Source organism: Phyllobates terribilis, unplaced genomic scaffold (assembly GCF_046119375.1).
Source record: "Phyllobates terribilis strain yellow unplaced genomic scaffold, ASM4611937v1 Scaffold_13__5_contigs__length_258822181, whole genome shotgun sequence".
Taxonomy (NCBI): Eukaryota; Metazoa; Chordata; class Amphibia; order Anura; family Dendrobatidae; genus Phyllobates; species Phyllobates terribilis.
The window spans coordinates 90,082,207-90,107,271 of record NW_027362773.1 but is presented as its reverse complement, the minus strand read 5'-3'; the positions used below and the strand labels follow the sequence as shown (position 1 = coordinate 90,107,271).

At 47.4% G+C, this 25,065-nt stretch overlaps 1 protein-coding gene across 2 annotated transcripts; it reads left to right on the top strand.

Annotated features, from left to right (window-relative positions):
- The first annotated feature begins 1,969 nt into the window (after positions 1-1,969).
- On the top strand, positions 1,970-25,065 carry LOC141173769 (gastrula zinc finger protein XlCGF66.1-like). Of its 2 annotated transcripts, none has more exons than XM_073658183.1 (5): positions 1,970-2,078; positions 9,984-10,133; positions 10,263-10,442; positions 10,526-10,649; positions 24,947-25,065. In XM_073658183.1, exons 2-5 carry the CDS (start codon positions 10,056-10,058, stop codon positions 25,048-25,050), a joined length of 486 nt encoding a protein of 161 aa, XP_073514284.1. In that variant the 5' UTR covers positions 1,970-2,078; positions 9,984-10,055; the 3' UTR covers positions 25,051-25,065. The 2 variants fall into 2 exon arrangements, with proteins under 2 accessions (XP_073514284.1, XP_073514283.1); XM_073658182.1 differs by lacking the exon at positions 24,947-25,065 and adding an exon at positions 24,707-24,885.

Genomic DNA, 25,065 nt, shown 5'->3' with positions numbered 1-25,065 from the left:
TCTGTACACAAGGACAGAGAGATCAGACAAGGTCCTCATATTCAGGCAGCTTCTATTTTACTCCAACCCTCTTTATAAGAACAAGATCAGAGTCTCATTATACCGAGCAGAGAAGCTCCAGGGACAAAGACCCCATCTGGTCCTAACACGCTGGGGGTCCGGAGTATCCAGCCACGGGGCCCGGATTCTCTCATTTGTGGCCCCAGCGTTTCTTGTAGAATAAATCCCTTTCTCATCCAGTCCTGTAGTAATCAGTTACCAGGTTTTGTAGGAGGGTTTGTCTGACTCCATCTTATGTTATCAATATCTGTGCGAGAAACAGGAAACGTCCGAGCGCAGTTTTACCGAGTGTCCAGTGTCAGTTCTTCTACAGTCTGATAAAGAGCCGCGGTGTCTCCGACCGAACCTGGGGAGTATACAGCTGTATACAGTGTACACACCCGGCTCCGTACACACACAGCTCTGTACACACATGGCTCCGCTCCATACACACATGGCTCCGTACACACACGGCTCCGCTCCGTACGCCTCGTGCATGTGCGGTTCCGCTTCGTACACCTCATACACAAGAGGCTCCGCTGCACACAGGGCTCCGCTCAGTAAACACTCTGCTCCGCTCCATACACACATGACTCCACTATGTAGACACATGGCTCTGGTCTGTATACAAACCGCTTTGTACATACGGCTCCAATCTTTACATGCACAGGTCCACTCTGTACACGTACGGCTACGCTCCGTATACAGTGTACACACATGGCTCCGCTCCGTAAAACACCTCGTACACTCATTGCTACGCTCTGTACACATATGGCTCCGCTCAGTATACGACATATGCACACAGCTCCGCTCCATATACCTCATACTCACATGGCTCCGCTCCGTACACCTCGTACACACGCGACTCCGCTCCGTACACCTCGTACACGCGCGGCTCCGCTCCGTACACCTCGTATACGCGCGGCTCCGCTCCATACACCTCGTACATGTGCGGCTCCGCTCCGTTCACCTCGTACACGCGCGGCTCCGCTCCGTACACCTTGGCTCCGCTTCGTACACCTCGTACACGCGCGGCTCCGCTCAGTACACCTCGTACACGCGCGGCTCCGCTCCGTACACCTCGTACACGCGCGGCTCCGCACCGTACACCTCGTACACGCGCGGCTCCGCTCCGTACACCTCGTACACGCTAGGCTCCGCACACCGCGTACACGCGCGGCTCCGCTCCGTATACCTCGTACACGCGCGGCTCCGCTCCGTACACCTCGTACACGCGCGGCTCCGCTCCGTACACCTCGTACACGCGCGGCTCCGTTCCGTACGCCTCGCACACGCGCGGCTCCGCACGCCTCGCACACGCGCGGCTCCGCTCCGCACGCCTCTCACACGCGCGGCTCCGCTCCGTACGCCTCGCACACGCGCGGCTCCGCTCCGTACGCCTCGTACACGCGCGGCTCCGCTCCGTACACCTCATACACGCGCGGCTCCGCTCCGTACACCTCGTACACGCGCGGCTCTGCTCCGTACACCTCGTACACGCGCGGCTCCGCTCCGTACACCTCGTACACACGCGGCTCTGCTCCGTACACCTCGTACACACGCGGCTCTGCTCCGTACACCTCGTACACACGCGGCTCTGCTCCGTACACCTCGTACACACGCGGCTCCGCTCCGTACGCCTCGTACACACGCGGCTCCGCTCCGTACGCCTCGTACACACGCGGCTCCGCTCAGTACGCCTCGTACACACGCGGCTCTGCTCCGTACGCCTCGTACACACACGGCTCTGCTCCGTACGCCTCGTACACACACGGCTCCGCTCCGTACACCTCGTACACACGGCTCTGCTCCGTACACCTCGTACACACGCGGCTCTGCTACATCCACACTATAAACCCCTCCTGACCCCACACATTAAACTTCAGCTAATCCAGCACCATGACAACCAGCACAGCAGAGTCCTGCATCCACTGAGGCCCCTGATCATGTGACCCCTGACTCCTCCCCTCCTGTGACCTCATCACAGCTCCTGTGCGCACAGAGCAGCCATATATGTGGTGGCGGCTCTGCAGGTGGAGGTATGTGGAGACCCCATTACTGGGCGCAGGGGGCAATAACCCCTTCAGCACGGAGACTCTTTTGGGGTCTTGTGTTGCCCCTTTATAAGAATCATAAGGTTTTTGTTCTGTTTCCTGTAATAGATACATACGACCCAACTATGGAGACAGGAAGGGAGGAAACCTATTGTTCTCATAGTACAGGACCCCTTTACTGCCCCACAGTGTAATGCCCCCATTATACCCCTTATGCAGGATGTATGATGCAGGATGTATGATGCCCCACACAGTGTAATGCCCCCATTATGCCCCTTATGCAGGATGTATGATGCCCCCACACAGTGTAATGCCCCCATTATGCCCCTTATGCAGTATGTATGATGCCCCCACAGTGTAATTCCCCCATTATGCCCCTTATGCAGGATGTATGATGCCCCCACAGTGTAATGCCCCCATTATGCCCCTTATGCAGGATGTATGATGCCCCCACACAGTGTAATGCCCCCATTATGCCCCTTATGCAGGATGTATGATGCAGCTTATGCAGTATGTATGATGCCCCACACAGTGTAATGTCCCCATTATGCCCCTTATGCAGGATGTATGATGCCCCCACACAGTGTAATGCCCCCATTTTGCCCCTTATGCAGTTTGTATGATGCTGCCACACAGTGTAATGCCCCCATTATGCCCCTTATGCAGTATGTATGTATGATGCCTCCACAGTGTAATGCCCACATTATGCCCTTTATGCAGTATGTATGATGCCCCCACACAGTGTAATTCCCCCATTATGCCCCTTATACAGTATGTATGATGCCCCCACGCAGTGTAATGCCCCCACACATTACAATGTTCCCACAGTACCGGTGATTAACCGGACAATAACATTTTCACAGTCCTTATCTATTAACTAATACAATATTTACAGCCAGAACTGTTTATCTTTCTCCCACAGTAATAGCTCTGCTTTACGGTACCTGTCTCATCTATTGCATTATTTCTGTGTCTTGTTGTGTTTAAATATGTGACTCCTCAAATTTTGTGTTATATGAGGCTGCGTAGTCTCGAAAGATTGCAACTTACCATTTTTTCAGTTAGCCATTAAAAGGTATCAACCACTGAGGACTCTCAAATCTTAATATTTATGAATTTGTTAGTGAACTCCACATGAATAGAGTGGGCCTTAGATTTACATCGGAGTTTAATTATAGCCAATTGACTTTCCTGGATGTACTAATCAGGAATTAATGGGATGAGAGCCTAGGGACAGTCTTCTACCATAAACCTACAAGCACTAATAGCCTATTGAAGTGGGATAGCCACCACCCCATCCCCCTAAAAAGGAAAACCAAAGGGCCAATTTTTATGGTTGACAAGTAATTGTTCTAATGTCAAAGATTTTAATATACAGGCAATAGACATGAACACCAGATTCAGGGAAAAAGGTATCCACAGTATATTTTTGATTCCGCACTATCCTTTGCATAGGAATGGGAGAGACAGACACTCCTCCAAACCTAAGCAAGAGATCAAGAAAAAGATGGGATAACACGAGAAATAGGAACTTAAGACAATCAGAGTGACCATATCTTTCATATCCTCAGAAAAAAATGGTATATACACTGTGTGCAGAATTATTAGGCAAGTTGTATTTTAGAGGATTATTTTTATTATTGATGTACAACTATGTTCTCAATCAACCCAAAAGACTCATAACTATCCAAGCTTAATATTTTTGGAAGTTGGAGTGGTTTTTTTTTAGATTTGGCTATCTTAGGAGGATATCTGTTTGTGCAGGTAACTATTACTGTGCCGAATTATTAGGCAACTTAATAAAAACCAAATATAATCCCATCTCACTTGTTTATTTTCACAAGGTAAACCAATATCCGTGCACAAAATTTAGAAATAAACATTTCTGACATGCAAAAACCAAAACAAAAAAATTACTGATCAATATAGCCACCTTTCTTTATGATGACACCCAACAGCCTTCCATCCATAGATTCTGTCAGTTGCTTGATCTGTTTTCGATCAACATTGCGTGCAGCAGCCACCACAGCCTCCCAGACACTGTTCCGAGAGGTGTACTGTTTTCTCTCCCTGTAGATCTCACATTTTATGATGGACCACAGGTTCTCTATGGCGTTCAGATCAGGTGAACAAGGGCACCATGTCATTATTTCTTCTTTTAGACCTTTACTGGCCAGCCACGCTGTGGAGTAGTTGGATGCATGTGATGGAGCATTGTCCTGCATGAAAATCATGTTTTTCTTGAACGATACCGACTTTTTCCTGCATCACTGCTTGAAGAAGTAGTCTTCTAGAAACTGGCAGTAGGTCTGGGAGTTGAGCTTCACTCCATCCTCAACCCGAAAAGGTCCCACAAGTTCATCTTTGATGATACCAGCCCATACCAGTACCCCACCTCCACCTTGCTGGCGTTTGAGTCGGAGTGGAGCTCTCTGCCCTTTACTGATCCAGCCTCTGGCCCATCCATCTGGTCCATCAAGAGTCACTCTCATTTCATCACTCCATAAAACCTTTGAAAAATCAGTCTTAAGATATTTCTTGGCCCATTCTTGACGTTTTATCTTATGTTTCTTGTTCAAAGGTGGTCGTTTTTCAGCCTTCCTTACCTTGGCCATGTCCCTAAGTAGCGCACACCTTGTGCTTTTTGATACTCCAGTAACGTTGCAGCTATGAAATATGGTAAAACTGGTGGCGAATGGCATCTTGGCAGCTTCACGCTTGATTTTCCTCAATTCATGGGCAGTTATTTTGCGCCTTTTTTGGCCAACACGCTTCTTGCGACCCTATTGGCTATTTGCCATGAAACGCTTGATTGTTCGGTGATCACGCTTCAAAAGTTTAGAAATTTCAAGACTGCTGCATCCCTCTGCAAGACATCTCACAATTTTGGACTTTTCAGAGTCAGTCAAATCTCTCTTCTGACCCATTTTGCCAAAGGAAAGGAAGTTGCTTAATAATTAGCACACCTTATATAGGGTTTTGATGTCATTAGTCAACACCCCTCCTCATTACAGAGATGCACATCACCAGATTTACTTAATTGGGAGTTGGCTCTCAAGCCTATGCAGCTTGGAGTAGGACAACATGTATAAAAAGTATCATGTGATCAAAATACTCATTTGCCTAATAATTCTGCACACAGTGTACAGTGGGGAAAAAAGTATTTAGTCAGCCACCAATTGTGCAAGTTCTCTCACTTAAAAAGATGAGAGAGGCCTGTAATTGACATCATAGGTAGACCTCAACTATAAGAGACAAAATGAGAAAACAAATCCTGAAAATAACATTGTCTGATTTGGAAAGAATTTTTTTTTCAAATTTTGGTGGAAAATACAGTATGTATTTGGTCAATTACAAACAAGCAAGATTTCTGGCTCTCACAGACCTGTAACGTCTTCTTTAAGAGGCTCCTCTGTCCTCCACTCATTACCTGTAGTACTGGCACCTGTTTGAACTTGTTATCAAGTCCGCAACCTCAAATAGTCACACTCCAAACTCCACTATGGTGTAGACCAAAGAGCTGTCAATGGACACCAGAAACAACATTGTAGCCCTGCACCAGGCTGGGAAGACTGAATCTGCAATAGGCAAGCAGCTTGGTGTGAAGAAATCAGCTGAGCAATAATTAGAAAATGGAAGACATACAAGACCACTGATAATCTCCCTCGATCTGGGGCTTCACAGAAGATCTCACCCCGTGGGGTCAAAATTATCTCAAGAATGGTGAGCAAAAATCCCAGAACCAGATGGGGGGACCTAGTGAATGACCTGCAGAGAGCTGGGACCAATGTTACACAGGCTACCATCAGTAACACACTATGCCGCCAGGGACTCAGATCCTGCAGTGCCAGACGTGTCCCTCTGCTTAAGCCATTACATGTCCAGGCCCGTCTGAAGTTTTCTAGAGAGCGTTTGCTAGAGAGCATTTGGATGATCCAGAAGAGTGTTGGGAGAACGTGATATGGTCAGATGAAACCAAAGTAGAACTGTTTGGTAGAAACACAACTCGGCGTGTTTGGAGGAGAATGAATGCTGAGTTGCATTCTAAGAACACCATACCTACTGTGAAGCATGAGGGTGACAACATCATGCTTTGGGGATGTTTCTCTGCCAAGGGACCAGGACGACTGATCAGTGTATATGAAAGAATGAATGGCGCCATGTATCATGAGATTTTGAGTGCAAACTTCCTTCCATCAGCAAGGGCATTGGAGATGAAACGTGGCTGGGTCTTTCAGCATGACAATGATCCCAAGCACACCACCAGGGCAACGAAGGAGTGGCTTCGTAAGAAGCATTTCAAGGTCCTGGAGTGGACTAGCCAGTCTCAAGTTCTAAACTCTATAGAAAACCTTGGGAGGGAGTTGAAAGTCCGTGTTGCCCAGCGACAGCCCCAAAACATCACTGCTCTAGAGGAGATCTGCATGGAGGAATGGGCCAACATACCAGCAACAGTGTGTGCCAACCTTTTGAAGACTTGCAGAAAACGTTTGACTTCTGTCATTGCCATCAAAGGATATATAACAAAGTATTGAGATGAACTTTTGTAATTGACCAAATACTGTATCTTCCACCAAAATGTAAAAAAAAATTCTTTCCAAATCAGACAATGTGATTTTCAGGATTTGTCTTCTCATTTTGTCTCTCATAGATGAGGTCTACCTATGAAGTCAATTACAAGCCTCTACCATCTTTTTAAGTGGGAGAACTTGCACAATTGGTGGCTGATTAAATACTTTTTTTCCCCACTGTACTTGTTTCTTACCCGGTTTCTATAAAAAACCTGCACCCAAGGGGACTTGGCTAGGTAAAAAAATTTGTGGTTTCTTTAGGCATGGAGAATGTTATACATGTAACTGGATGAGACCATGTAAATCTTTCTCTAGTTCCTCCTCGGGTAAAACCTTTTTCCAGAGGGAAAAAGCCTCAATATATCCTAAAACCTCAGGACTTTTATATATGGTCACATGCATCTGCCCCCTAGATTATGTAGGCAAGGCCAAGAGGAAATTTAGAATGAGGGTCGGGAAGAATTTGGGTGATATACGCTATGGTCGGGACAACTCATTACCGAGATACATGAACAGTGTACATCGAGTGTACATTGCTCAATGAGCAAATTTCCTATGCCTGTTTTGTATGAATACAGCCCCATTCTGGATTACATTTTTGGATTTTATACTCTACCCATTGCTGCTCATTTCCCTGTGAATGGAGTTCACATAGTGTACAGCGAGCTGCCGATGGGACAGCATCGCCCAGGAGGACACCGGGGACCGCCGGAGAGGTGAGTATGAAGGTTTATTTTTTTATTTTTACTTTTTTAACACTGCCGCTGGCACGCGGGCTGGTAGAAGGAGGCTGCTGCTTCTACCATCCACGCTGCTTTCGCTGTTATCAGCCAGAGCAGCGGTCGGATGAGAGGAGTAGCAGCCTCTTCTCCCCACCCAGGTACCAGCCAAGGCGCGATTTTACGCCTATTGTTTTAAATTAAAACGCAGCAAATCTGCATGTATAGATATTATTCATACGGATTTGCTACGATTCAGTGCAAGTCAATGGGCGCGATTTTGCAGCGAAATCACGCCTGAATTGGTTGTGCTGCGGTTTGTGCCGCAATAATAATCCGGAGCGGAAATTTCCACATCATGTGCACAGCACATGCGGATTATCATAGCTGTACATGGCAGACCTCTTACCAAGGGGTTTCTGCGGCGGGAAAACTGCCGCGGAAACGCATTAACACACATTGTGTGAACTCAGCCTTAGATTGGTATGATGTTGAGTGCCAAGAGGAAGACATCTGATAGTACATTCTGAAGGAAAGTAAAAAGGGCAGCACAGTGGCTCAGTGGTTAGCAGCCTTGCAGCGCTGAGGTCCTGGGTTCAAATCCCACCAAGGACAACATCTGCAAGGAGTTTGTATGTCTTCCCCGTGTTTGCGTGGGTTTCCTCCGGGGTCTCCGGTTTCCTCCCACACTCCAAAGACATACTGATCAGAAATCTAGATTGTGAGACCCAATGGGGACAGTGCTGATAATGTCTATAAAGCGCTGTGGAATTAATGACACTATATAAGTGAGATAAATAAATTAAAATAAATTTAAATAAATAATGACAGCGGGAATCCAGATTTCAGGCAGGGAGCATAGCGGGGCAAAGAGCAGGGTGAGGTCCTTTAGCTCAGGCCATGAGACCTACTTAAACTGTTCAGAACCTTTGGCCTGGGGGAGGCCAGAAGGCCTTTTTCAAACAGCTCTCATTGGTACAACATACAAGTCTCTGATTTGCTCCGGTGATGCACTGTACTACTGTAGTGCGGTGTATTATCACTGCCTGTCAGTGTAATACTAATGGCCGCAAACACATGAGATAAGTGTTGGCTGAACGGTCATTTGGCAGACGGCTATCTCTCCCGACTCTCCCATACACATAAATATTCCAACTTTCCTGTGGTCTATATGAGAGAGTTGCCTCCAGACTTCTCTATCTGAGAATTATCTACAGGAAGAACAAACGGATTAGCCTCTGAAATTCATGATTCCAGATCCTTCTCTGCCCTGTCATCATCTGTCAGGAGGCCCCCAAATACATTATGAAGTCGATCAAACCCCCCAAAATCAGTGCTTTCCTGCAACTTTAATCTAATGTGTATGGGGGCGTTAAAAGGTAACTTATTGGATGCTTCTTCTTGCCTGGCCTAATAGACCTTTGTACATTGCAGGCCCAGGCGCCATTATTAGGCATGTAAGTATTGTATCGGAGGAGAGGCATTCAGCAGGAATCCCTCACAAACCTTGGGTGCCATGTTTGCTTTTGGCAGCAACAAATCCTTAAACTGCCAAGGTTTTTGTTGCAGCCGCACCTGTGCCATCCCTGCATTGTACATCTATGTTCTGGTGTCCAAAAGTTATTTTTTTTAAAACACTGCAGCACGGTGGCTCAGTGGTTAGCAGCCTTGCAGCACTGGGGTCCTGGGTTCAAATCCCACAAAGGACAACATCTGCAAGGAGTTTGTATGTTCTCCCTGTGTTTGCGTGGGTTTCCTCCGGGTTCTCCTGTTTCCTCCCACACTCCAAAGACATACTGATAGGGAATCTAGATTGTGAGCCCCGATGGGGACAGTGACGATAATGTATGTAAAGCGCTGCGGAATATGTTAGCGCTATATAAAAATAAAAGATTATTATTAACTTGTTAAAAAATAACAATGTATCTTCTGATTTTTGCATGTTTTTTCTTTTTACAAGAATTATTGGTGCCAATTTTCTTTTGAAACATTTTAATATCTGCTTTTTTCTGGTGTTTTTCTTGTAATATAGGAAAGTTTAAGGCCAGAAATAAACCCCATAAAACTCTGTACATGGAGACTTTGGTGTCAAATAATTTCTGCCCTCGGTGTTTTTTTTACAAAAGCCTCAAATTTCTGTGTGTGAATCAGACATGAGATCTAACATGGTAGAGCCCGGGGAAGATGGGAAACATTCATATAGACGGCCGGAGGTGATATAGTCAGTGACAGACTCTGGCCAAATATGTTTCCAGAGCCGTAGTAGAAGATGAAGATTTCGTCCTCATCATGAAATAGTTATTTCTCTTGTCACGTGTAATGAATATCTCCTGCAGTATTGCTAATGCTGATTCCAGTGTTGGTAAATGAGATGAGAATTAGTGTTATGGAAGATGAGTCTATGAGAAACGTGTTCAGCTGCAGACTCCAAGGAAGAAACTGCCTGTTGTATGTGGCCTAAAATATATAGGTTTTATTACTAGATGTAAAGAAGAAAACTAAATACTGTAAAATAATATATCTCCTCATTGTCTCCAGTAATTGTATTATCACACAGAATTCTTTATGATGTTACATCGGCTCATCATCTTCTCATTCAGGTCTCTACAATATCGGATCCTCTCAGTGAAGATCTTCTATGTAAGAAAATTTTCCTGAGTTTCCCATCAAGGATGGATATGGACAGAGACAAGATGGCGGAGAAGATAATGCACCTCACCCTAGAGATCCTCTTCCGGCTCACTGGAGAGGTGAGAGATTCTGATGACGTCACATTACATCATTCTTATCTATGGGAATAACAGATGGACAGAACTGGAGAGGTGAGGACTCTGGAAATGTCTGTAGTGAGATTTATTAATGTGTCTCTCCATAACCAGGATTACACAGTAGTGAAGAAGACCTCTAGTGAGCGCTGTCAGGACCCTGTGTCTGAGGGAAGGGAGAGACCTCTGAGCCCAATCACAGGGCCTACCCCTCACCCCATTATACATGAGGACATCAATGACCAGAAGATCCTAGAACTCACCTACAAGATGATTGAGCTGCTGACTGGAGAGGTGACACTGCTGGGAATGCTGGGACATTATAGGGTAATGTTATGAAGGGATCGGGGGGATGACGGTATCATTGTATGTGTCAGATTCCTATAAGGTGTCAGGATGTTGCTGTCTATTTCTCCATGGAGGAGTGGGAGTATTTAGAAGGACACAAAGATCTGTACAAGGACGTCATGATGGAGGTTCCCCAGCCCCTCACATCTCCAGGTAATAGACAGGACTAAATACACAGTGACGCAGGGCGGTCAATTAAAGGGAAAGTAAAAGGGGAAATAAAGTTTTTAGAGATAATGTTCGTGACGCCACCTGTGGTATGCGGCTATATGGGGCCGCCGCTGCGGTGCAGATCCTCTGGAGCTGATGGTCACACAGCAGAGTTGATTCAGCTCTCCACAGGCAGAGCTAAGCTCCAGGGCAGTATATGTAGAATTGTGGAGGTGGATGTTGTTGATGCGGTGTAATGCAGGCGATACCGCAAATAATGACCAGTCCACAGCTTAATGGCGGTTTCCTTTTATCTTTACTTGCGGTAGTTAGGCAGACCGGGGCAGGGGTACTAGCTGGTAGTAGAGGTCCGGGCGGCCTGGAAGCAAGTTGGGGATCCACCTCGCCATGTAGAGTTGTAGGCCTTCCCTCTGCGCTATTCTCTTTGGCCCTGCTGCTTGAAGCTATGCTGTGGCCCTCGTCCCTGAGTAAAACGTCTCTTCCTCACCCGTATGGCAGGCAGCTCGGGTCTTCCTTAAGTGTCGCTCCCACGTGGCGGTGCTGGGCTCTATGGTGCTGCTGTGCCGCCGGGCGTCTCGTGGGGCCAGGAGACCTGCAGTCTCCTGCCCTCCGGATTCGGCTGCTGGGCCTTCAGTGCCCCACAACCACGGACTCCGGTGTCCGGTTCCTTTGCGCTTCTCTCCACTGGGGCGCGCTTGTACACAGCTCCCTTCCCCAGGTCCATCCTCGTCGCTCTCCTGTCTCCAACTCCTCTCCACTAACTCTTTCTAACCCCGCCTCCAGATTCCAATTTGAAGGGGAGGAGCTCCCCTTTCTAGTCTGGAGCCAGGAAAGTGTTGTATGCTGGTAAACCAGGCATGGCATCACACCCTGTGAGGGAGGCAAGGCCACAGTGGCAACCGGACCACTGGGGTGCCACAAATGCAAAACCACAGTTTTTGCCCAAAGGGTCTCAAAGAGTTAGAGACTGCATCCAAAGAGTCACTCTTAAAGGTGCAGCAACCATATAGTCGCAAGGGGGGGAAACCTGATAAGTTGGTCTAAAGTCTGTAATTATAGCAATGGCTGTTGCAGAGGTAACTGGGGCCTCATTTTTGAGAATTGCCTCACAGTAAGATCTTTTCGGTTGGCTATAGCAACCAGATTGTAGCTTTCAACATTGAAGCTACTGAGGTAAAATGAAAGCTGAGCACTGATTGGTTGCTATGGACAACTAGAAGAGTCTTACTGTGAGGAAGTGATACACTGTATGCTTTATATGTGTAGATTCACTTATTAGATAGCTGAGACAAATAAAAAACTCGAGTCCTGGCTTGAAGGGAAACAGATGAGACAGGCTGAATCAAAGGCAGCTAAAACATCTGAACACAGGAACGTTGTCTTCAGAAGTGTGCCTAATAGCCAGGTGTCCATGTTTAAATATTCAACTTCATCCAAAACCCCTCCCGGGCTAAGAGACCCATTCCCATTCCTAGAGGTGAATTGTCATAGTGTATATAGAATGGAGTCTGTCTACAATAATGTACTGCGCCTGCACTAGTTCTCGGGAGCTAGAGGTCAGATAATGTCCATCCCCTAGTGTGCATGTCCGGAAGTGACGCGCTTTAACTGAAACTCCAGATAAACTGATTGCTGCCGCGCCAGTCATACCTGTGACTGCGCATGACCGTAGTTATGTGTTACACACCAGAGCGTATCTAGGAACATTGTCGGAGATTACGTATGCCTGGATGTGTGCATTCCACGCTGAAGAGCATCCCAGTCTCCTATCTGCGACTGCCCATGTCCGGAAGTACAGTGCTGGCCAAAAGTATTGGCACCCCTGCAATTCTGTCAGATAATACTCAGTTTCTTCCTGAAAATGATTGCAATCACAAATTCTTTGGTATTATTCTCTTCATTTAATTTGTCTTCAATGAAAAAAACACAAAAAGAATTGTCCTAAAGCCAAATTGGATATAATTCCACACCAAACCTAAAAAAGGGGGTGAACAAAAGTATTGGCACCCTTTGAAAAATCATGTGATGCTTCTCTAATTCGTGTAATTAACAGCACCTGTAACTTACCTGTGGCACCTAACAGGTGTTGGCAATAACTAAATCACACTTGCAGCCAGTTAACATGGATTAAAGTTGACTCAACCTCTGTCCTGTGTCCTTGTGTGTACCACATTGAGCATGGAGAAAAGAAAGAAGAACAAAGAAATGTCTGAGGACTTGAGAAACCAAATTGTGAGGAAGCATGAGCAATCTCAAGGCTACAAGTCCATCTCCAAAGACCTGAATGTTAATGTGTCTTCCGTGTGCAGTGTCATCAAGAAGTTAAAAGCCCATGGCACTGTGGCTAACCTCCCTAGATGCGGACGGAAAAGAAAAATTGACGAGAGATTTCAACGCAAGATTGTGCGGATGGTGGATAAAGAACCTCGACTAACATCCAAACAAGTTCAAGCTGCCCTGCAGTCCGAGGGTACAACAGTGTCAACCCGTACTATCCGTCGGCGTCTGAATGAAAAGGGACTGTATGGTAGGATACCCAGGAAGACCCCACATCTTACCCCGAGACATAAAAAAGCCAGGCTGGAGTTTGCCAAAACTTACCTGAGAAAGCCTAAAACGTTTTGGAAGAATGTTGTCTGGTCAGATGAGACAAAAGTAGAGCTTTTTGGGAAAAAGCATCAACATAGAGTGTACAGGAAAAAAAAAGAGGAATTCAAAGAAAAGAACACGGTCCCTACAGTCAAACATGGCGGAGGTTCCCTGATGTTTTGGGGTTCCTTTGCTGCCTCTGGCACTGGACTGCTTGACCGTGTGCATGGCATTATGAAGTCTGAAGGCTACCAACAAATTTTGCAGCATAATGTAGGGCCCAGTGTGAGAAAGTTGGGTCTCCCTCAGAGGTCATGGGTCTTCCAGCAGGACAATGACCCAAAACACACTTCCAAAACACTATAAAATGGTTTGAGAGAAAGCACTGGAGACTTCTAAGGTGGCCAGTGTTATGCACACGCCCGGGCTAAGCGGCGTGTGCGTGTGATTGGTAGTGATTCCACTGGACCGTGCCGGAGAGTGAATGCCTGGAGGGGCGTGACTAAGTATTCACCCGATCCGACCAGGGTCGCACGACGGCATACGACGCCAGTGCACCAAGGAGGAACCGAGCAGAGGGACCAGGTGCTACTCCAGGACAGACCCCGGACACGGCTGTTGACCCACACAGGGAAATACAGGAACAGGCTGGTAGGCTGGCACACAGACTGGAGGGTATAGGCAGGCACGACTGGTATGCAGGCAGGCGGGTATGCAGGCAGGGGGGTAAAGGCAAGCACAGCTAGAGTGCAGACAGGGAGGCACTAGCAGGTAGGAACACAGGCGGGATGGGACCCAGTACACACCGGGACTAAGGAACAATACAGGCAGAGGGTTACAGGCAAGCACAGCTAGAGTGCAGACAAGGCTGAGCAGGGAGGACAGGGCTCTGTTCACACGGAACAGACAGGAAGGGAAAGACAGAGCCAGATACACAGTACTTGCAGAGACAACAAGCAGGAGTTAGGTACGAGTTCAGACTCTGCAGAAAAAGGAAGGGAACGGACATAGAGGCAAAACAGGTAAAGGACAGGAGAGAGTTCAGACTGGAACTGAGTGTACGGAGGAGACCGACACTGCAGAGGGATACAGGAGCGGGTCTGGGAATACGGCCCCCAGAGAGGCGGAACGAACAGGCAAGGAGCGTGTTCAGACAGGACAGACCAGAGAACACAAAAAGGACACAGTTCAGACACGGGAGCTGATACCGCAAAGCAGGAGACATACAGGACTCAGTTCAGACACGGGAGCTGAAACCGCAAAGCAGGAGACATACAGGACTCAGTTCAGACACGGGAGCTGATACCGCAAAGCAGGAGACATACAGGACACAGTTCAGACACGGGAGCTGATACCGCAAAGCAGGAGACATACAGGACTCAGTTCAGACACGGGAACTGATACAAAAAGCAGGAGACAAGAGACGGGACCTGGCACCTTCAGAGTGAAAGCACACACTGAAGGAAACACTATGCTCAGGCAGGGATAGAAGGGAGCTGCTGAGCTATATACCAAGTGACAGACCGCAATAGGCTGAGGAAGCACAAGGGGTGTGACCCACAGCAGGTACAAAAGGCAGGAAGTGATCGGGCGCCGCCCTTAAGCAGCAGAAACAGACACAAACAGACAGCATGGAGGGAAGCCAGAGAGACATTCTGGACAGGAGATCAAGTGCGCCCTCTTGCACAGTGGGAGATGGACCACCATGCAAGGACGCCGCCAGGTATGTTACAGTACCTCCCCCCTTACGCCCCCTCTTCTTCAGGCCTGCCAGAATCTTCCGCAGGGAATTCGAGGGCCAGTCGTTCACTGGGTTGGAGGGGGACAGAGACTTAAGGGTAATCTCTGCTTCGAGGTACATCTTGTCAAGCTCACAGGAAGAAATAGACGGGTTATCACGTACATAATGAGGAAAAGTCACTGTCTCTTTGTTATCTGGTGGTATCCCGGAGGATTCAGGAAACAACTGGAGGTCCTCCGCCGGGTCAGAAGAGTGCAGAGGCTCAGAGAAAACAACTGCTTCAGAGTACACTAGGTCGGACTCACTGGAGGAAGCAGGCGAGGTATCGGGTACCGAGTATAGGAAAGTCTCTGTCCATTCACCACCAGGTGGCACCCCGAAGGGTTCTGGAGACAGCTGGCGGTCCTCCGCCTGGTCAGAGGGGTGTAGAGACTCACGGGTAACCTCTGCTTCAGAGTACACTAGGTCGGACTCACTGGAGGAAGCAGGCGAGGTATCGGGTACCGAGTATAGGAAAGTCTCTGTCCATTCACCACCAGGTGGCACCCCGAAGGGTTCTGGAGACAGCTGGCGGTCCTCCGCCTGGTCAGAGGGGTGTAGAGACTCACGGGTAACCTCTGCTTCAGAGTACACTAGGTCGGACTCACTGGACGAAGCAAGCGAGGTATCAGATCCAGGATATAGGAAAGTCTCTGTCCATTCACCACCAGGTGGCACCCCGAAGGATTCTGAACACAACTGGAGGTCCTCCGCCTGGTCGGAGGGGTGTAGAGACTCAGGAGTAACCTCTGCTTCGGAGTACACTAAGTTGGACTCACTGGACGAAGCGAGCGAGGTATCAGGTACAGAGTATAGGAGAGTCTCTGTCCTTTCGCTACCAGGTAGCACCCCGAAGGGTTCAGGAGACAACTGGAGATCCTCCGCCTGGTCGGAGGGGTGTAGAGACTCGGAGGTAACTACCACTTTGGGGTACCCATTGTCAGGCTCACAGGACGAAGCGGACAAAGTATTGAGTACCGGGTGTAGAGAAGTCTCTCTCCATTTGTCATCGAGTGGTATCCCGGAGGGTTCAGGAGGCAACAGGGGATCCTCCGCCAGGTAGTAGAGGTGCACAGACTCTGAGGTAATCACAGCTTTGGAGCATCCTTGGACATGCACACCGGTTAAAGAGAAAGAAGCATCTGATGCCGGGTGCAGGAAGTTCTCCTGTGTGGAGTCTGGATGGGCAGAAGTCTCTTCGGCCAGGAGAACTGGTGCACTACCCACGCACATTACCCATTGGGGTTTCTCCGGGATACAGGGAGATGAAGCTTCAGTAGGGACTCCAAGGCTGGGGTCAGGAGGTCTCAGGGAGGACAGACCCTGGCGTGACGGCTTGCCTCTAAGTCTAGCACGTCTGGACTGCCTCTTGAGGTTGAGAGAAGTATTCAGGAAAGCGTAGTCACCCTGTGAGGATTCTGGGTGGGCAGTAGTCTCATTGGGCTGGAGGACTATTGCGCTACCCACACACATTACCCGTCGGGGCTGCTCCGGGATATTGGGAAGTGAAGCTTCAGCAGGGGCTTCAGAGTTAGGGTCCTCGAAGACCATACGAAAGGCCACCAGGAAGGCCTGCAGGTCAAGGATGACAGGATCCCATGCTTCCCATAGGGGGGTGACCCATTTCAAGGCATCACCCGCTAGGTAGTCAATCATAAAGGCCACTTTAGCCCAATCGGAAGGAAAATAGAGAGGGTAGGCCTTAAAGTGTAACATGCATTGCTCCACAAATGCACGACACTGTCTTGGATCCCCATAGTAACGTGGCGGATCCGCAGGAACGAGGGCTGATAGATCCATCTGGACGGGTGCGTAATTCGCCTGGAACTCAGCTAAAGGGGGAAAAAAAAATTTATTTTATTTTAATGCATGTATTCGCTGGAAAAAACTTCTCAAAGAGCGAAGGCCGTGGGGCTCAACGGGAACCATGGCCTGAGCATGCTGTTATGCACACGCCCGGGCTAAGCGGCGTGTGCGTGTGATTGGTAGTGATTCCACTGGACCGTGCCGGAGAGTGAATGCCTGGAGGGGCGTGACTAAGTATTCACCCGATCCGACCAGGGTCGCACGACGGCATACGACGCCAGTGCACCAAGGAGGAACCGAGCAGAGGGACCAGGTGCTACTCCAGGACAGACCCCGGATACGGCTGTTGACCCACACAGGGAAATACAGGAACAGGCTGGTAGGCTGGCACACAGACTGGAGGGTATAGGCAGGCACGACTGGTATGCAGGCAGGCGGGTATGCAGGCAGGGGGGTAAAGGCAAGCACAGCTAGAGTGCAGACAGGGAGGCACTAGCAGGTAGGAACACAGGCGGGATGGGACCCAGTACACACCGGGACTAAGGAACAATACAGGCAGAGGGTTACAGGCAAGCACAGCTAGAGTGCAGACAAGGCTGAGCAGGGAGGACAGGGCTCTGTTCACACGGAACAGACAGGAAGGGAAAGACAGAGCCAGATACACAGTACTTGCAGAGACAACAAGCAGGAGTTAGGTACGAGTTCAGACTCTGCAGAAAAAGGAAGGGAACGGACATAGAGGCAAAACAGGTAAAGGACAGGAGAGAGTTCAGACTGGAACTGAGTGTACGGAGGAGACCGACACTGCAGAGGGATACAGGAGCGGGTCTGGGAATACGGCCCCCAGAGAGGCGGAACGAACAGGCAAGGAGCGTGTTCAGACAGGACAGACCAGAGAACACAAAAAGGACACAGTTCAGACACGGGAGCTGATACCGCAAAGCAGGAGACATACAGGACTCAGTTCAGACACGGGAGCTGAAACCGCAAAGCAGGAGACATACAGGACTCAGTTCAGACACGGGAGCTGATACCGCAAAGCAGGAGACATACAGGACACAGTTCAGACACGGGAGCTGATACCGCAAAGCAGGAGACATACAGGACTCAGTTCAGACACGGGAACTGATACAAAAAGCAGGAGACAAGAGACGGGACCTGGCACCTTCAGAGTGAAAGCACACACTGAAGGAAACACTATGCTCAGGCAGGGATAGAAGGGAGCTGCTGAGCTATATACCAAGTGACAGACAGCAATAGGCTGAGGACGCACAAGGGGTGTGACCCACAGCAGGTACAAAAGGCAGGAAGTGATCGGGCGCCGCCCTTAAGCAGCAGAAACAGACACAAACAGACAGCATGGAGGGAAGCCAGAGAGACATTCTGGACAGGAGATCAAGTGCGCCCTCTTGCACAGTGGGAGATGGACCACCATGCAAGGACGCCGCCAGGTATGTTACAGCCAGCAATGAGTCTAGACCTGAATCCCATAGAACACATGTGGAGAGATCTCAAAATGGCAGTTTGGAGAAGGCACCCTTCAAATATCAGGGACCTGGAGCAGTTTGCCAAAGAAGAATGGTCTACAATTCCAGCAGAGCATTGTAAGAAACTCATTGATGGTTACCAGAAGCGGTTATTCACAGTTATTTTGGCTAAAGGTTGTGCAACCAAGTATTAGGCTGAGGGTGCCAATACTTTTGTCTGGCCCTTTTTTGGAGTTTTGTGTGAAATGATCAATGATTTGATTTTTGCTTCATTCTCTTTTGTGTTTTTTCCTTGCAAGCAAATTAAATGAAGAGAATAATACCAAAGAATTTGTGAATGCAATCATTTTCAGGAAGAAACTGAGTATTATCTGACAGAATTGCAGGGGTGCCAATACTTTTGGCCAGCACTGTATACGTTCCACGCCGAAGTGCATAATGAATTTGGATTGCATTCCACCAATATAGAAAAGTCCTGTCTCTGAGATCAGTGTCATGGGAGATTAAAAACAAGTATTGTGTCACGGTTCCTCCCCTCACTGTGTCCGGGATGCAGTTACTGACAGCTCAGCCGTCCAATCATGTACAGGGGCGTGCTGAAGCTGTCGGTACTTTGATTGACAGCTCGGTCATCCAATCTGGTACAGGGGCGTGCTGAAGCTGTCAGTGTGTTTATTGACAGCTCAGCTGTCCAATCTGAGACTGGGAGGCACTGGCTATCTTCAGGTGTTCATTATTCCAGGTGACTGCCAGGCTACTTAACTGGGCTTTTTCTGCCAGACGTACATTCAGCTAGTGTGAGGTTTGTGGCTCTGTGCCTTAATGTTCTGTGTATTGATCTTCTGATGCCTGACCTTGTACCTTGTTCTGACCATCCGTCTGTTTAACCCCTTCTGCTCTGATCCACTATCCTTCTGGTCTTCTGACCAATGGACTGTTACCTGACTATGCCTTTGCCTCTTCCCTCGGTTTATGACGTACCCTCCTGGCTTTTGACTTCGGACTCCTTGACTATTCCTTCTCACAGCCTGGCCGTGAAAAGTGACTCAGCGTCACATATTGCACATCCTCACATCATGCAATAGGCTTTTACATATACTTTATCACTACAAAAAATATTGGATGATGGCCCACAGTATATTCCTAAATGGTCAAATTTGGACCCTATTGCATAATTAGAGATACACAAGGATCATCATACTTGTTAATTACTATATAGTAAATATAGAATATACAAGTGATAAGAAATAATTCAGATATAGAAGCTCAGATATCTTGATAAAGTACAACAAAATGTGAACCCCATTCACAGGGAACTGAGTAACAATGGGTAGAGTATACAATCCAAAAATGTAATCCAGGATGGGGCTGTATTCATACAAAACAGGCATATGAAATTTGCTCATTGACTCCCTTCGGGACTAGTGAATACAGTCAGGAGACCCACTCACTTTCCTTTTTGAGGATACAGCTATTGTGACCAACTCCTCTTACATTGGGTTTAACCACCTCAATGATACAATTGGAGATGTCTTCGGTTTCACTGTACATGTACACTGTTCATGTGTCTCGATAATGGGGTGTCCCGACCATGGCGTATATTGGTCAAATGCTCCCCCACCCTCCTCATAGATCCCGTCTTGGTCTTGTTGCCTACATTATCTAGGGAGCCGGTGCATATGGCCATATATACCCGTCCTGAGGTTTTACAGTTGGAATAATCCCTCTGGAAAAAGGTTTTACCGGTGGAGGAACTCGAGAAAGATTTACATGGTCTCATCCAATTACATGTACAACATTCTCCACATCTAAAAAAAACTACAGATTCTTCTATCTAGCCAAGTCCCCTTGGGTGCAGGTTTTTTTATAGACACTATGCACTAAATGGTCCCTAATTGACCGATTCTTTCTGGAAGTTATTGTGGGAATAGATCCCACAGCTCCCTTCAGGTCCAGGTCGGCCACAAGTACATCCTGGTGTTTTGTTAAGATATTAAAGATATGGTTACTCAGTTCCTATTACTCGTGTTATCCCATCTTTTTCTTGGTCTCTTGGTTAGGTATGGAGAAGAGTCTGTCTCTCCCGTTTTTCTGTACACAATCGTGCAGAATCCAAAATGTACTGTGGGTAACCTTTTGCATGAATCTTGTGTTCATGTCTATTGCCTGTATATTAAACTGTGACATTTGAACACTTCCTTCTCGACCGTAAAAATTTGCCCTTGAGTATTCTTTTTTTCAGGGAGATGGGGTGGTGGCTATCCCACTTCAATAGTTTATTAGTGTTGTAGGTTTATGATAGATGAGTGTCCCTAGGGTCACATCCAGTTCTTTCTTGATTAGTACATCCAGGAAAGGCAATGGGTTATAACTAAACTCCGTTGTAAATCTCAGGCCCCCTCTATTGATAAAAGAGAGAGAACCACCGAATGATAGGTCCAATTAGACAAAGGAATTGAATAAATAGCCTTTATTGGTGTTATGGTAAAAAGTGGCACTACATGCAGAAGGAGGGCCGCACTGTAGTAACCAGACACAATAATATACAACATCATAGTAGTTACATTTTATGCTGCACTGTGAAATGTACTAGAAAATGAAAAGACAGGTACATACACCAAAAAGCAGTATTGAATATATATCATATGGTGAATATCACCTGAAGGTCAGGTATAGATGGCAGGTGAATGGCCAGCTAATATAAGTATATATAATGAGGAAAATACCATGTACACAATGTTTTTGACCATTCATGTGCCAAGTATATCTGGACTGCTGGTGCTACATGCCAAAATTGACAACAAACAATCAATCAATAGAAGAATTGCATACCTGTACACTACTGTAAGCAGCATATGTGAGTGGCACCACGCGGCCTACCCCGACGCGCGTTTCGGACACACGTCCTTCGTCAGGGGGTACCGTCCATATGAACCACCTCGTATATGAATGCTGATGTGACCAATCAATTTCGACCGGGGCGTGCATAATTAACATGTCCCCCAATCACAATACTGCAGGGACAAGTACACACAGCTGTATATCAGCCGATGTATCCAGGCAGCGGTGGTGCGCGCGCATGCGCCGTCAGGAGGAACCGGAAGCTGCGGGCGCTGCTTCATGCATCAGCTAACATCGGGACCACATGGCCCAAGTCACCTGACACATAGAGACGCGCGCATCACAGCCCCCCGGAACACAGACAGGGCATGCGCGCAACGCCAGCCAGGTAACAATGGGCAACCGATGCGCCCTATGTTGCAACCGCTAGATATCAGCAGCTAAATGCCTGGAGGCAAAAGAAGAGGTTGCGTAAAGAAGACTTGGAAAAATTTAACCTGGTGATCTAAAGGTACGTAATGTGGGATGTCACAAAATCTGAAATGTAGTGCATAGTGAGAAATGTGTATGTGAATAATGTAATATAGTTGTATGTAAAGTGGGGTGAAAAAGAACAAAATATGAAGTATAATAATGTGTGTAAAAAAAACTAATTGAGGATATAGCAGACAAAATAGTGATGATAGAATGTGCTGTGCGTGTGAAAAAAGTGATAATTAAACATTGTGTGAATGTAATATGAGTGAGTGACAGTATGTGTATATATATAACCATAACATAAAATGCAAGTGCGTGTGATAATTATAGTGAAGAGAGAATAAGGACTAATGGGTAGAATAATGAATAATAAAATAATAAACAAATATATGCATAAAAATAATAATAATAATAATAATAATAATGGCCATGAATCAAAAGTGGAACTAATAATAATATACAAGAAGATGTATAATATGTGACAAAAATAAACAGCTAAATAATAATGAGAGCAAAATACAAATCTGCTCACAAGGTATATTAACATAACAAAATGTGTAGAGGGAGAAGAGAAAGAGAGAAAAAAAGGGAAGGGAAGGGGGAGGGGGAAATGTTAAAATATGTATGTACAATGGTATACATTAATCACACCACCCTATACTATCATGACCTGTTCATGTAAAAAGGAGAAAGGCAACAATAAAACAAGATGTGACAAGTGAACTTAAATCTATGTATACGAATACAGCAGAGCAATACATACAGTCAAGGATATACGTATCAATAACACAATGAACATGTAACTGGTAAATAAGCTCAGATGTAAATCTCAGGCCCACTCTATTGATGTTGAGTTTCTTGACAAATTCAAGAAACTATTCACTCGTCCATGACCAGATGATAAAAATGTCATCAATATATCTATACCATACCCCAATATACGGATGCCACCACTTATGATCATCTCTGCATATTGTGGTTTCCTCCCACCAGCCCAGGAAAAAGGTTAGCATGCAAGGGGGCACAGCGGCTCCCCATCGCAGTACCCCTGAGCTGGAGGAAGTACTTCCTGTCAAAAAGAAAGAAGTTCTGAGTAAGAGTGAATTTTATAAGATCCTCCATGAAGTCATTATGTCTGCTACACTCTATTGATCTCCATTTCAAGAAATGTCTTACTCCTCTGATACCATCCACATGCGTTATATTACTGTACAAAGCCTCGATATCTAGTAAGGCCTGCACCCCTACATGCATGTATACATGCTCGGGGGTATTCATGTAGGGGAGCAGGGAAAGGGAAAACCATGTTCCAGAGGTTTTATTCCAACAGTAAAACCTCAGGACTTATTCCAACTGCAGGATCTCAGGCGGTACTGTGGGAACATTATCCTGTGGGGGCATCAACCATACTGCATAAGGGGCATAATGGGGGCATTACACTGTGTGGGGGCATCAGCCATACTGTATAAGGTGCATAATGGGGGCATTACACTGTGTGGGGGCATCATACATCCTGCATAAGGGGCATAATGGGGGCATTACGCTGTGTGGGGGCATCATACATACTGTATAAGGGGCATAATGGGGGCATTACACTGTGTGGAGGCATCATGCATCCTGCATAAAGGGCATAATGGGAGCCTTACACTGTGTGGGGCATCATACATCCTGCATAAGGGGGGCATTACACTGTGTGGGGCATCATACATCCTGTATAAGGGGCATAATGGGGGCATTACACTGTCGGGGGCATCATACATCCTGCATAAGGGGCATAATGGGGGCATTACACTGTGGGTCCAGTAAAGGGGCCCTGTACTATGAAAACAATACGTTTCCTCCCTTCCTGTCTCCATAGTTGGGTCGTATGTATCTATTGCAGGAAACAGAACAAAAACCCTATGATTCTTATAAAGGGGCAACACGACCTCAAAAGAGTCTCCGTGGTGAAGGGGTTAATGCCTCCTGCGCCCAGTAATGGGGGGTCTCCACATACCTCCACCTGCAGAGCCGCCACCACATATATGGCTGCTCTGTGCGCACAGGAGCTGTGATGAGGTCACAGGAGGGGAGGAGTCAGGGGTCACATGATCAGGGGCCTCAGTGGATGCAGGACTCTGCTGTGCTGGTTGTCATGGTGCTGGATGAGCTGAAGTTTATGTGTGGGGTTAGGAGGGGTTTACAGTGTGGATGTAGCAGAGCCGCGTGTGTACGAGATGTGCGGAGCCGCGCGTGTACGAGGTGTACGGAGCGGAGCCGCGCGTGTACGAGGTGTACGGAGCGGAGCCGCGCGTGTACGATGTGTACGGAGCGGAGCCGCGGGTGTACGGAGCGGAGCCGTGTGTACGAGGTGTCCGGAGCGGAGCCGCGCGTGTACGAGGTGTACGGAGCGGAGCCGTGTGTACGAGGTGTCCGGAGCGGAGCCGCGTGTGTACGAGGTGTACGCAGTGGACCCGCACATGTGTACGAGGCATGTGGAGCTGCGCGTGTGCGAGGCGTGCGGACTCCGGCTATGACACCGCACCTTTCCAGGGACATGACAGCTGATCAGTACAGCGGTCACGTGCCCCTAACAGCCACAGGTGGAGTCGCGATCCACCCATGGCAGTTAACATTTTACAGGGAATCTGTCACCCCTGGGACCTATCTGACCTCTAATATGGGGATACAGGTGATAGAAATGTGAATCTATACTTACCTGTATGTCCCATATTAGAGGTGATGTCCCATATTAGAGGTCTACTTGCTGTGTAATAGCTTTTTATTAAATTAGTTTTGGCAAGCTTCACGTCTGGGGGACGCGAAGAAATCCCCGCCTATTAGCTTCCTTTCCATATCCCCCCTCCTCCCCGGCACGTCACAGGGGCCTGTGACGTGCAGTTCCCATCCGGATCCCGCACCTGCGCAATTTACCCTGTATGGAAGGAGCTCTTCTTCCTGCCATCTGTGTAGCCTTGTGGAGCAGGAAACTTGTGCGCAGGCGCCGGTGAGTCACAATTGTGAAATTGCACTTTTTTTTACAATTTCACCGCACTTTGAATTTTTTTCCTGTTTTCCAGTACACAATATGGTAAAACCAATGGTGTTGTTCAAAAGTACAACTCGTCTTGCAAAAAACAAGCCCTCACATGGCCATATTGACGGAAAAATAAAACAGTTATGGCTCTGGAGAGAAGGGGAGCAAAAAACGAAAACGCAAAAATGGAGAAACCCAAAGTGGTAAAGGGGTTAATATCAAATAATTATAAAAAAAAATAGAAAAGTGTTAGAAAATATTTGTTTTTATTTCTTTCATATAGGCATCGAAGAAAACCAGCGTATGGATCTTTTCCAGCCTGGGTGCCAGGTTATCTGGGCCCATTCCATCCGGTGTTGTTCATTTGGCGCGAAATCCCTTCCCTGATCCCCTGAATTCCTA

Bases quoted from the DNA above. Each gene is read 5' to 3' on its own strand.
- LOC141173769 (XM_073658182.1), top strand. From the start codon at position 10,056: ATGGATATGGACAGAGACAAGATGGCGGAGAAGATAATGCACCTCACC. The intron at 10,134-10,262 runs GTGAGAGATTCT...CTCCATAACCAG, and splicing joins TCTTCCGGCTCACTGGAGAG to GATTACACAGTAGTGAAGAA. The intron at 10,650-24,706 runs GTAATAGACAGG...CCTGTTTTCCAG, and splicing joins CCAGCCCCTCACATCTCCAG to TACACAATATGGTAAAACCA.